This window comes from Gopherus evgoodei, chromosome 3 (genome assembly GCF_007399415.2).
Source record: "Gopherus evgoodei ecotype Sinaloan lineage chromosome 3, rGopEvg1_v1.p, whole genome shotgun sequence".
Taxonomy (NCBI): Eukaryota; Metazoa; Chordata; order Testudines; family Testudinidae; genus Gopherus; species Gopherus evgoodei.
In genome coordinates this window covers 30,618,537-30,632,363 of record NC_044324.1, presented here as the reverse complement: position 1 = coordinate 30,632,363, position 13,827 = coordinate 30,618,537, and the positions used below count along the sequence as shown (strand labels likewise).

Genomic DNA, 13,827 nt, shown 5'->3' with positions numbered 1-13,827 from the left:
TCTGCTTCTTATATTTAACTTTTTTGCTGTTAATGTGTTATTTGCTTGTTGCTCTTCAACTTTTTTGGCCTGCCTAATTATACATTTATGTTCCTTTAAAAGTTGGAAAGAAAATAGAAAGGAAGTTTAACTGCCTCTTACTGTTTAGCCCTGGTGCCTTTTTGGTTCTCTTACTTTATGTTGGGCACACATTTATTTGAGCCTGTCAAGGTTGTTGTTTTTTTATTATTAAAGTTTCCATGCAGCTTGCAGATATTTCATTTTGACTGTTCCTCTTCATTTCCATTTAACTAGCCTCCTCTTTGTGTACTTCCACTTTTTGAAGTTAAATGCTACTGTGGTAGGTTTCTTTGGTATTCCCCTCCCCCAAAGGATATTACATGCTCAGTAAAAGCAACCATCATTTCAGCTACAGTCACCTCTTGGAGCACATCCTGTGTGCCCCTTAGGATTAAGTCAGGAGTTGCCTCTCCCCTTGTAGTTTCCAGAACTAGCTGCTCCAAGAAGCAGTCATTTATAGTGTCCAGAAATTTTATCTCTGCATCCCATTCTGAGGGTACATGTTCCCTGCCAATATAGGGAATTGAAATCCCCTATTATCAGGCTCTGTTTTAGCTTCTGATCTCATTTCACAAATCAACCACCATCCTAGTCAGCTGGTTGGTAGTATATTCCTACTTTTACACTCACTGTTCAAATATGGAATTTAGAGCCATAGAGATCCTACGGTATGCTTTGATTTATTTAAGATTAATCTATTTGATGACTTCTCACATATAGTGCCACTTTCCCACCAGTCCAGACTTCTGTCATTCCTATATAGTGTGAGACCTGGTATTGCTATGTTCCACTATTACTCCAAGTTTCTGTGAGGCCTATTTTATCAATATTCTCATTTAATACTAGGTACTCAAGTTCACCCATCTTTGCATTTAGACTTTAGCGTTTGTACTCCAGCACTTCTAAAAATGTATCAATATTTAGGTCTGTCTTCTTGTGATGTAGTTGAATAGGACTCATTTAAAGGCCAACTTGTCCCCTCTTAGTGTGATCAGATGTTCTGTTTTTAAAAGGACAGTCCTGTTTTTTGGGACTCTTATACAGGCACCTATTATTTCCCCCACAGTTGCCATCTGGTCACCCTACCCCTGCTCCTTAGGATATACAGTATCCAGTATAATAAATCCTCCCTTAAGGTAGGAGCATGGAGGTTGGACAAACTCCTATACACCTGTCAGCCTTCCCCTAGCTCTTACTTTTAAAAGGTCAGATTTTTAATTTTACATGCCAGAAGTCTGGTTCCACTTTGGGTTAGGTAGAGCTCATCTTTCCTGTATCGGCTCCTCCTTTCCCCAAAAGGTTCCTCAGTTCCTAATAAACCTAAACCCCTCCTCTGAATACCACCACCTCATCCATGCATTTAGATGCTGCAGTTCTGCCTGTAAGTGGCCTTGTGTGGGGAACTGGAAGCACTTTAGAGAATGCTACCATGGAGGTCCTGGACTTTAGTCTCTGACCTAGCAGCCCCAATTTGGCCTCCAGGACCTCTCTCTTCTCTCTCCCTATGTCACTTACACCTACACATACCACACCCACTAGCTCTATGCCAGCATTGCACACAAGTCTGTCAAGAAGTCTTGAGAAGTCCACAACCTTTGAATTCAGCAGGCAATTCACCATGCAGTTATCCCAGAGAAACCTGGCTATGTTTCTAATAATCAAATCCTCCATTACTGTTAATAGGAAGACAGGGTCCTTCCCCAAGAGATGCTTCCTTATTGCAATAGGATACCATAAGTTTCCTTCCCACTACACCTTGATTTTCTCCTTCCCTCAGACTTTCATCCTCAACAGCACAGAAGTTGTCAGACTCTGGGGCACAGTAGAACAGTGCCACACCCAAAGTTTCTACATACCTCTGTGTCCCTGCACTATGGTCTCAAGATACCCAAGAGATTTCGGTTTCTCTCAGTCTGAGGGCCATGAGGTGCTTGAACCAAATCCACACATACTACTTGCCCACACCACAAAGTAATCAAGTAATGCTGCAGTCAGTGCATTAGATTGGCTAACCACCACTCTGAAAAAATAATTCAGGCAGAAGCCCAGCAACACTGTTGCTGAGGGGGGTTTGTTGGAGTGGGGGTTTATTGTCCTAATTAGAGAATGTTTATTAAGTACCTGGCTCTCATGTACCCTTGCTGAACTCCCTCACAAGACTCTTATTCACTAGCACCTTGGGTCACTTAGAAGCTGGCTTTTTAAATCCTGGTTCTCCAGGAGTTAGCTCTACTCCCTTGTCAAGGATCCTAAAAGGATTGGTGATGAAAGGATGGCAGGCTAAACGCTGAGCCTTGCCTAGCACACTGCTAGGCTCAGCACACAGCCCCACAAACAGACCACACTATAAGCTTCAATCAGACAATTTCCAGAGGCATTTGTGAGGCTTGACTAAGATCCAAGCATCTCAGTGACTGTAAGTCAGTGTTCTGGAAGTACAGCAAGGTCCATAATCACTATTAAATTGCTATCCCTGGTTCAATCTCATGTTAACAAGAATCTTAGAATGGAGATATTGTAGTTATAGCACCAAAGTTAAGTATTTTAATGTGTTCGCCTAGACATGGGATTCTTGGCTTCCAGGAAGAGCATAGCACAGTCCAGATGTGGTTATTTAGAGTGGCTGTATGTAGCCAGCATCTTGAGACAGCACAGATGGTTGGCTATTAGTTATAGAAGTGACTGTTTAGGCCAAAACCCCAGTGTCCATCTAACAACTGAACAGGATTTGTATAGGACATGGGGATTGAGCACAAGGAGTTTGTTTAAATGTTTAAAAACAAACTATAAAGAGGGTCTGAAAGGTCTGACCATGCAGTGGAGTTGTGGGAAGAATAATTGAGCTTAATGCTTAAAAAACCAAAAACTATCAGCTGTTCTGTTAAAGGCTATGACTCAGTTGATGCAAGAGTGAGCTAGACCACCACTCATCACTGCCCAAACTTTCTAGGATACAGACCTGTTTGAGCCCCCACACTCAGGTGGAGAGAGTAGCTAAAAATACAATTGTCCTACTCTAATGGAAGAACCCAAGAGATTTCGGTTTATCTTGAATCAGTCTTTGGCTCAGCTGTTTTATACTTAAACAGCTGGCAAGCTTGCCATTCAGACTTCTGTAAATTAAAAAAGCTAGTGTTATATGGTGACATGTTTGATGTTTTATGCAAGCCCAGAATACTTTCCCATTTCACATAGGTGCCATTTAAGCACATTGATCTGTTGTCGATAGTTAGTGAAAAAGCCCCATAGAGTCATCAATTTAAGTGCCTACCAATGACAGACTGGCTATAGCAGGTTTGGCATGAGGCTCTGTTACAATTAAAGTGTGGCTTGAAGACACCCCCTATTCTTCACTTACTAAACTAGGGGTGAGAAGAGGCGCAGTGAGGAAACTTGGGCTTCTGCCCTACATGACATGCCTCCCAGGGTGCCGGGCTTCAGTAGGAGTGGTGCTCAGGCCCTGGCGGGCATGCCCCATGTGACTGAAGCCCCACTCCAGCTGGCACACCCCAGCTCTCAAACTTATGAAGATCACATGCAGCTCAGATGGTCAGTGTTTGGCCACTCCGACTATATAGTGTTGAGTGCAGCAAGAGTGACCCTACTCAAACTATGCTGTTAGTCCACTAAGCTCCATATAGGCACCCCTGGACAATTCTGCCCCATTCCTAACTAGCTTTTGGATTATTGCTATGCATCCTACATACAGGTGCAGAAGCAGCAGCGTCCACAGTTAGACTTCAAAGGGCATAGCTTAGTTCTTTTTAAAGACAGAAGGTTACTACATGTGCTGCCAACACTTAATTGTGCCATGTGTGCTATTCTGAGACTTGCCCCTAACCCAGGCAAACCAAAACTGGGAAGAATGCACAGAAACCCAATTGTGATGACCCATAGTTCTTGAAATGGGGACATACTTCCTTAGTTACAGAAATACAAAGCAGATGGGGGGGGATGGGGAGTAATATTTTTAGCTTGTTTCTTACCACAGAAATATGCTGTCAGAGCTGCAAATTACCCAAGCTCCTATTTTGCAACTGGAGAGAGTCAGTCTCCAAATATCATGCAGGCACAAGATCTGAATAAGTTTAAAACTGCCTTCCTATGTAGGTTGTATGACTTAATGAGGTATGTGACAAGAAATAAGGCAAGATGAATTGTAAACAGATATGCTTCCAGCACGTACCATTCTTACATCTCTTAATGTAGGAGACTAGTAATTGCCCAAAATCCTAATAAAATTCTGTTTACTAGGGGGATTTACTAAAATAGTGTCAGAGATGTGGCTTGCAACCTGGCTCTGTTGCTCCACACTTTGGAAGACTACACTGAACTGACAGATCACTATGATTAGTGCCTCATTTAAGTGCTACTTTGTCAGTAAGTTATGAATTTGCTTTGAGACCAAAAAGAACCAGGGTATTTTCCTTCTAAAGGCTGGCAAATACAGACAATCCCAGAGGAGCTCATGCAGACACCAGCAAAGTCACTGTAGTTTTCAAGTAGCAGCATTACAAGAGACCTTACACTAACAGTTTCCAGATGAACAGTCATTTGCTCTCCATATGGTAAACTGCCTGTTCTTCCCCACCCACCCCCAGACCTCTGTATAGTCTTTTCCTCCAGTAATCTCTGGACACAATGTGAGTTAGTGCTACTGCCTGGCTTTAACTGGTATGTGTATTGCTGTCTGAGCTATTAGTCTGTCAGTTGGGACAGCCTTTCTGAGCTAAGTCAGAGAAAGCTAATGCAGCCTCTGAACTTAGTGGAAATATTCAGTTGGTTGCTTTAATAACCCCTGATTTTCTTTCCCCACTATGTTCTGCATATCCTCAGAGAAAAACCAATTCAAGTTCTATTCTGTCTAGGAGACAGAGTCCTTTGTTAGTTTTTGCCTGTTTGTAATTACATGTGCCAAAGCATGGTTTCCAAGAACTGATGAGAAAAAGCTAGTCCACTAATGAGAAGTTACTGCTTTGTGTTATGGGTAGGCTGGTATATTCAGAGAGCTGGTTGGTAGAGCAACATGCAATATGTAATGCAGACATCACCTGGTCCAAAATTCTGAGCCAAGGCCTGCAGTGTAAGTTTTTCCACAGCAGGGCATTGTAGACATGCCATATCATGCAGTGAATCCAGAACCACCTTAACTTCCCCAGGAGTTAATTCATAAAGAATTCAAGACAGCTGTTCCTGCCAATAAGCACTTAAGGCAATGAGTGGCATTTGACAGAGGACAGGGCCTCAGTGAAAGGCAAAGCAAGATTTGTAGAGTATTACAAGCCTGCTAGCGAGCCACTGCTGTCAGATAGTTTGTCCCTCACCTCTCACCAGTGCCTTAAGTTGGTGTACTAGGACAAAGTTAAAACCAATGAATCTGACAGTCTTTCCCCCCCTTCTCAAAAAGAGGCCGTAAAAAAGGAACCCACAAGAGATGAAGCATAAGAACTGCAATGCCAAGTTAGACCAATAGATCACCTAGCTAAGTACCCCATCTCCAGCTGTAGTCATTACCAGAGCTTATGGGGAAAGTGTACAGAACAGGGCAATTATGGAGAGAGCTACTCTGTCTTCCTCTCCCAACAGGCAGAGGTTTAGGGTCCTGAGAATGGGGTTGCATCCTTGACCATCTTTGCCAATAGTCACTGATGGACTTATCCTCCATGAACTTATCCAGCTTTTAATAGTTATACTTTTGGCCATCACAGCATCCCCTGGCAATGAGTTCCACAGGTTAATTGTGCATTGTGAAAACTACTTCCTCTTGTTTGTATTCAACTTGCTGCCTATTAGTTACATTATGTGACCTCTGGTTTTTGTATGGTAAGAAGGGTAAACACTTCTCTATTCACTGTTTCCACACCATTCATGATTTTATAGACCTCTATCACCTCTCTCCTTAATAGTATCAGAGGGGTAGCCATGTTAGTCTGAATCTGTAAAAGCAGCAGGTGAAGTGGGTATTCACCCACGAAAGCTCATGATCCAAAACATCTGTTAGTCTATAAAGGTGCCACAGGACTCTCTGCTGCTTCTACTCTCCTCAATAGTCTAAGCAGCCATATTCTTTAGTCCCTCAAACAGAAGCTGTTCCATATCCCTGACCATCTTTTGTTGCCCTTCTCTAATCCTTCTGTAGTTCCATTATTTCCTTTCGGAGATGGGGCAACCAGAAAGTCACAGAACCCAAGGAGTGGGTGGACCATGGATTTATACAGTGCATAAGTAACCGATTTTGTGTCAAGGTATTGTCAAGATCCAAACCTGAGAGAAAGATGCCCCCACCTCCCACAAAATAAGTAAATAAGATGTTGCAAACTGTTCAAAAAGCATCTGGTGGTCTGGATTTGGCCCATGGTCTGCCTATTAACTACCCGGATATAGTGGCATTATGATATTTTTCTGTCCTATTTTCTCTTTTTCCTAATAGTTCCTAACAAGGTTAGCCTTTTGACCACTGCTGTGCATTGGGCTGACTTTCAGAACACTCCACAGTGGTGCCAAGAACTTTGAGTGACAAGAGCTAATTTAGAACCTATTGCACGTATACTATGATTTTTTCTCAAGCATGCATTACTTTGTACTTATCAAAGTTGAATTTTATCTGCCATTTTGTTGCTCAGTCGCCCAGTTTTGTGAGATCCCATAACTCGTCAGTCAGTTTTGGACTTTGCTATCTGCTAGTTTTGCCACCTCACTGTTTACCCTTTCAGCAGATTAATAAGCATTGAACTGCACTGATCCCAGTACAAATCTTTGGAGGACCCCTGCTGTTCGTCTCTCCCCATTCTGAGAATGGGACATTCTTTTAAATCAGTTACTGATCCAGGAGATGACTGTAAAAGCCTTTGGTGAAGGACAGTAAATCAACTGGATCACCCTGATCCACAATTGAATCCCTCAAAGAATTCCTCACCATTTACAAAAGCAGATTCTTCCTCAAATTAGATTTCACTCTCATAATTCTGTTCTTTGCTATAGTTTCTTTCCAATTGCTTACTACTCAAGTTATGACCTCAGGAACCCTTTTCGAAAAGGGAAACAAAACACCCAGCATTGACTTGAAAATGGCTAGTGCATTGACTCCAGAGTTGTGCCCTGTTCCTCCTGTAAATTTTGATATAACTAGTTTCATTCTAGAAAGCTTTCAGACACCACAGACCAGAAGATGACACTGGAAGATATGATGTGCCATGGGAACACAGCCATCTATTTGATGTAAGTGAATCACTTAGTAACATCCATCTCCCCACTTCCGCTTTGTGGAGAGCAATACACCCAGATGTTCAGTCAGGCAAGTAGTTTTTATTGCTTCATTTAAGCCAGGACAGCCCCAGAAGGGTTTCCAGGTTTTAGACAGAGGATGAAGAGCCATAAAAGTGTAACATTTTGAGGATTCAGTTGTGACTACAGTTTCAGTGACTCGACAGGAAGTTACATTCCAACTACATACTGATCCAATAAGCCAGAGATTCCACTAGGACAGGTTATCAGGGGGCAGGGAGGGAGAAGAGATGTAGTAAGAGCACTTCAGACCCCAATATTCAACTTCAGAACTTTGAAATTCAGCCACAGTTCTGAGTTTAGTCAGATGTTTGCCTCCATCTGTCTGCTTCTTAACTTGGTACTGGGAGGTCTGTGCTGATCTTGCTACACATGAAAGCCACATTTTAGCTTCTCAGATAAAGATTAACTTGGCATATCCAGATAGTTTTCTAGATTGGTATCTGGACTGGCTAGTCAAACATATTGAGGAAAAAATGTGCTTCTACATTAGGCCAAGCGTAGGTACCAAAATCTTTATTACACACCAAGTCGGTAGACTAATATCCAGAAGTGCTCAGCATTCAGAAATGCTGATGAACTTCAAAAGGCATCATAGCTCACTTACTTCACAGCCTAGTGTTCAGCACTTTCAACTGAAAGTTTCGGTCACTGACTTAAATTCAAATCAAGGAAGCTCTGCAGTAGATGAGGCTCTCAAATTCAATATAGAAAATATAGGTCAACAAGACTTTATTGCAAAAGGCTAGGTTAGCATGTAGTACTGGAAAAGTTGGATTACTTTATTATAAGTCTCTGATGAAGGCAAGTTTTATAACCAGGACTCAGATGATAGAAAGTGAAATGCTCATGTGTCAACTTTATTCTCTCCAAGTTTTATCTGCAACTGGATTGTTCAGTAATATAGAAGAGTCGTGACCTGGCCTATACAGCATATTAATTATGTGGGTAGGATGGTTAGGTACTCTAGTTCTCAACACAGAACACTGTTCCACCTGGGTGCATAGACAACTTAACCACAGAGCATGACTTCAGGAATAAGACCTAGTAAGACTAATACTGTTTGCTAGCATTAGGTCCTGTGTACATCAAGATGGAACAGGGTTTTAATTATGGTTGGGAACTGCTGTGTTTACAACTCAGATTTGTCTTTTCTGCACAGAAAGTTTCATATTTTATGTTCCATTCATAGGAGAGTGTTCATCATCATGGAACTCTTGCAGAAACCTACCTCAGCCTTTCTAAAACAAAGAGTTACAAATTAACATTTGAATTAAACTAGAATGAAGGCTTAACACATAGGGTGGGAATATTGGAGTCCATTAATGTTAGTGTCCTCTGAGAGGAAAGTGTCCAACTTTGACACCAGGAATCACATCAAGCTAGTTTCGTATGGGAGGACCCCCCCTACAGCATTTAGTTAAGGACAACTAATTCAATAGTAATCAGTGCCACACGCTGAAAAGACATGCTTAATGTGGAGTATATGCAAGCTTTGTTCTAGCTAGAATTCAGGTTAGTGCACTTAAAAGCACAGAATTTCAGCTTCATATTTGAGAAGATTTACAGATTTGTTGTTTTTTTTCTCCTCCACACTTGCTGTAACTTGTCTCAGGCTGTTAGAGAACTGTTGAGCTAACAGCAGCTTCCCAGGGTTGCCATTAGAAGTGTTAATTATTCAGTAGTACTAGGTAAGTCATCCTAGAACAAAGTGACTAAGAACTATGCTTACATTGGTGTCCCTCACCTGGGAAGAGCTTAAGACCACAGAAGGCCCAACATTTTACACCTGTTGTACATCAGCAGCTAGACATTCACATGGAAAAATCTCATTTATGATGGGTAGTTTGTGTATAAGGAGGAATCTGTCATACAGATTTAATGGGAAAGCTGGACTAGCTAGTTTATAAGACATTAGCTGACATACAGCTCAGAATGATCTCACCTTCGCTTTGTATTCAGTGTTGCAAGCCATTTCAAAGAGAGGCTCATTCCAGCCCTACCAGTCTTTTGCTAGCCTCCACTGTAGAATTCAGCATGTCTGTACCGGGGAACCAATCAAAACTAGCTATCCACCTTTAGAAGCCATGGTTTTTAGACAATGGAAGTTGCTAATGCAGTTTCCCCTAACTAGATTGGAGAGGGATTGCAGCATGCCCTCCTGTAGCTGTATAGATTTGCTAAGGTCCTATGAAGTGTATTACACTGTCAGGATGCACTGTTCATGCAGCAGTTCTAAGACTAACATTGCCACATGGCTACCAACCAGTTAAAATATCACAGGCTACTGACTTCATTAAATAAACCCAAACAACCCAGGATGACCACAACCCATGCATGCTGGACAGAAATACCACTGCTGGGATCATGTGCTCTATCAAAGGGGAGTCTTTTCCAAATGTGTGGCCAGGCAAAGCAGCGCACAGGCCATGCAGTAACATGAAGCATGGTCTCAGAAAGCCAATGGGGAGATGGGTCCATCCTGGATTCTTGAGCCATGTACAGACATGTCCACCACAGGAAGGGACGGTTACTGCACAAGTCCCCTTAAGCAATGCCAGGAACAGTCTTCTACTTCTACCTTCATAGTCCACCTAAGCTTCAAGCCCTTCTCACTTTCCACCTCAACACTTCAGAGAAAGTGAGCAGGGCAGGTTGTGCTCACATCTTACTGTCCTGAATAATAAAGCACCACCTCCTCCAAGGAGGGAAGAAAACTCCCTGCTCTCTCCTCATGGAGAGAGCTCAAAAAGCAGGCAACATACCAACAGGAAATGAATTTCTGTGGCATCACGCAGCAACATGGCAAGGAGACAAGCTGTCAAGCAGCTCTCATGGCTGCACAGTTGCATCATGTGAACCTCAAGCATCTTTTACAACCCACTCCTCAGACTAGTGGGCAAGGAACTAGCTAGAACACTGCTAGCAACAAGCATGTCGGGGATGGGATCATAACATACTAGCTGGGATCCCAAGCTGGCAGAGGCCTACACAGCAATGGTGTGCTTTCTACACCCATTAACTGAGGTAATCTTATCAAATCAATAAACTTCATCTTCTGAGACAAGGGCAGCTTGAGAGGAAAACCAGCTTTGATCTGTGGTTCTAAGCAGCATTCATTTAAACAGAAAAAATGCAAGCATGGGCCAACAGTTACAAGGGAAGTCATTTAAGTACTGAGTCACCAATGTGTTGTCTACTGCCTGATGCATTTTGCTTAATTCATTCATTGATTCTGCCACTGGTGAATTGTCTTTAAATCCTGAGTTTCTTCTCGTTTAGAGTATTCTTGTTATCAGGTTAATGCTGGATGTCTATGACCTGCAGATGTGTAAACAGATAAAAGGTCTGGTAGTAAGGGAGAACCTATGGCAGGAAAGCAACGGTGGCCCAAAAGCTGGCTAGACCCCAACTGTACTTTGTCTTTGCCAGTAAGAGTGCTGTTAACAGGTGTCATGCAGTTCACTTCTACAGGCCATCTCTGCCAGGACAGGATTGGTTATTCCCAGGAATAAAATGCAGTGTTTTAGTTTCCAAAGGTTGGGCCCCATCTACTGTTCTGAGGCCCAATACAGATTAGATTTCTAGAGTTCAAGTCACATAAGTTAACAGATATGAAGCAGCAGCAGCTGGACTGCAGAGATTGTCCCTACCTAAATTTGAAAGAGCTACTGGGGTCTCTTCATCACAACCCTTTGTTTTTGATTTCTATGATAATCTAGAGAACTCTGTAGTACTTCGCCTGTACATAAGTGTACTCTGATTTCTCCTACCCTGCAGGTCTTTCAAACATCCATTTCACAATTTCTGTAGCCTCCCTTACTGTAGGATTTCCCTTCTTTCTGGTTTATTATTTCTGGAAAAAAATTTGAAATTCAACCAAGGAGGGACAGTTCAGTTTTCAGGACAGGCCATTTAGCTAGGGACACTGCTCTGTCCTAGTAGAGAAAAAGTTACACTTTATTTCTCCCCTTGGATATGCCATAAGGGGAAGGAGACTACACAAACAGTGCAGATTCAGATAGTGTGTGTTTATAGGCTGGGAGAAAGTGGGCACTCCATAGGCTTGGTCATGCTCAGTAAACAGTGCTTTTTCACACAGAACTCATACAAGGCATAATTGACTAAGCATGCGTCTGGGAGCCGGGTATTGCTTAATTCTAGTCCTGTCTCTGCCACTAACTCACTGTGTCACCCCAAGTGACTTATGAAGCGGGTACACATGCCTGAGAGGTAGGTTTTATGGATTAGTGAGTGTTGAATGAAATGGAAAAGTATTGACTGCTTTTATTAAAGTTAGACCAACAGAGTCTACTATGGAATGGCTTATGCCATCATCATAGGCACAAAACTTTTTGAAATGCTCTGCAGACTACTTTGCCAACTAGAGATTGAACAGCACTGAAGTGAATTTGCTATTCAGTGCTGACATCTGGTGGCTACAATGGGTAGCCATCTGAGGGAGAACCTAAGTGGTTACTCCAATCCACTCAAATTTGAAGCCCACGTCGAAAATAATCTCTTTAAGGCTGCAGTGAGTTTTTTGGGGGAGGGGAGGAGATTTAAAAAAAAATCTTCGACCCCCCAAATAAAGCTTTGACTGGGACAGTAAGGAGAATGTTGATTTACAGAGAGCCTAGTTAAAACATCTTAATCCACCATTGGGAAGGCACATACTCCTGCCCTGCTAAATTGATGATGATCTATATAGAGATTAGCACTATCAACTCCATGGAATAAACGCTACACTCACTATAGAAGAAACCAGGTTTATGCTTTCTGCAGAAGCTGAAGCAAGCAAGGAACATGGCAGGCAGCAGGGAAAGACAAGAGAGTTTACTATTAACTAGGACATTGACTGAAGCAGTGTGATTAGGAAACGTTTTTTTTAAATAGTCACGTTAGCCACTAAGTATTTTATTTAAAATTAATATGAACGACGGTCTAGGCATGGGAACAAACTACAACCACATGATTTTCTGTTTTAGCGCCCCCGCATGAGCACCAGTACGCGGTAAAAGAACTTGATTTGGGAGCACTCTTGAAAGTTTTCCCACCTGCACGCTAGCTTTAAGTGGCCATTTCAGAGCAAGGATCTAAACTAGGTTATAGCTTAGCCCAGTCCATGGGAGCTGGGAGCTGGGAGCAGGGAGCGGACCCCCCCCCCTCCTCCTGAAGAGGGACATGGCGTTTGATTGAAGCCGTCCCCGCCTCTGCCAAGCAAGTCTCGCCTCCGAGTTTGATTTGTAACCAGGCGGCTGCATGAGGGGTCTTTTTAAAAGGTCTCTCCTCGCGTGGGGAGCCTGCAGCCGCCACCTCTCAGCTGGCGGCAGAGCTCCACGCCCGGCGGAGGAGAGCGCATGGCTTGGCGCTCAGCTGGCATCTTCGCCAGCTCGGGACCAGCGGGAGCCTGTCACCGTCGCGGAAAGCAAACACCGCGCGGACAAGCGGCACAAAGGCAAGAGCGAATATCCGGCCAGCCAGAGGAGGGGCAGGAGCCGGGGAGCGCCGCGGATGCTGGGGCTGCTCTGAACGAAGCCCGCCGGGGCGGGCTGCAGCAGGCGCTGGAAGCCCTGGGTGTCAGCCAGCCCTTAGGGGCAGGGGAGGGTGCGGCTCGGCTCTAATAACCTGTTGAAAGGAGGCAGCTGCGCCAGACTCAGCAGCTCCTGCCAAGGCAGCCGGAGAGCGCTTCCTGCCAGCGCGGGACCGGGAGCCTCGCAACATATGGAGCCGCTTTGGGTAATTGAATGCAGGGGGTGAAACGAAGCAACCAGCCCCCCGCCCCAGCCCGTTTCCAGGGGCCTGGAGCACCAAGAGCCCGCCCGGCTCACAGCCTCTGCTCCCCCATGGGGGAACCGAGCGCCGAGGCTGCGCCTGGCTCTGGCCCAGGGAGACTTTGGAGGGTACAAAAGGGCTGATCCTCCCCGGAGGAGCTGGCGGGGGGGAGGGGGATTGTCCAGCTCCTGTTCCTCTTCTGCACATCCCATCCCTTCCCTTCCCTTCCCCCCGGCACAACACATGGCCCCCTCCCCCCAGGGCAGCCCCCGGACTCACCGAGCACGCTGCCTGCAAGAAGAGCGCCAACAACCACACCGCTGACACGTTTATCATCCTCCTTCCTTGGCGGGCGCTCCCGGGTTCTCCGCTTCACGTGCTCGCTCAGCCGCCCGCAGCTGCAAGGAGCCGACCTAGCCCAGCTCCGGCTTCTAATACGGCCAATGTATCAACCTTCACCTATCCCCATTCACCGCCCTCTTCCGGAGCCCCGCCCCCTCCAGGCACTGCTCTCAGGGCGAGCACCGCCCTCTCCTGCCACGCCCCGCCCCCTGCTCCGCCACCTTTAAGCAATCAGCGCTTAATAGCGCTTCCTCAAGGGCTGTTTCCTAACGAAATCACTGCCTCATCATTACCTGCATCACCTACGCAAGATCTTGCTCAACCCTCTGATTTCACACGTCCTTTTAGCTGCGGGCAATCGGCGTT

The 13,827-nt window shown here is 44.5% G+C and overlaps 1 protein-coding gene across 1 annotated transcript in view; it reads right to left on the bottom strand.

Moving 5' to 3' along the window:
- The window catches only part of SDC1 (syndecan 1), a 34,698-nt gene extending 21,102 nt beyond the window's left edge, over positions 1-13,596 (bottom strand). The window contains exon 1 of the mRNA XM_030555365.1: positions 13,399-13,596. Coding sequence (XP_030411225.1) covers positions 13,399-13,455 — 57 coding nt within the window. The 5' untranslated portion in view covers positions 13,456-13,596. The remainder of the gene's footprint in view (positions 1-13,398) is intronic.
- Positions 13,597-13,827: the final 231 nt, after the last annotated feature.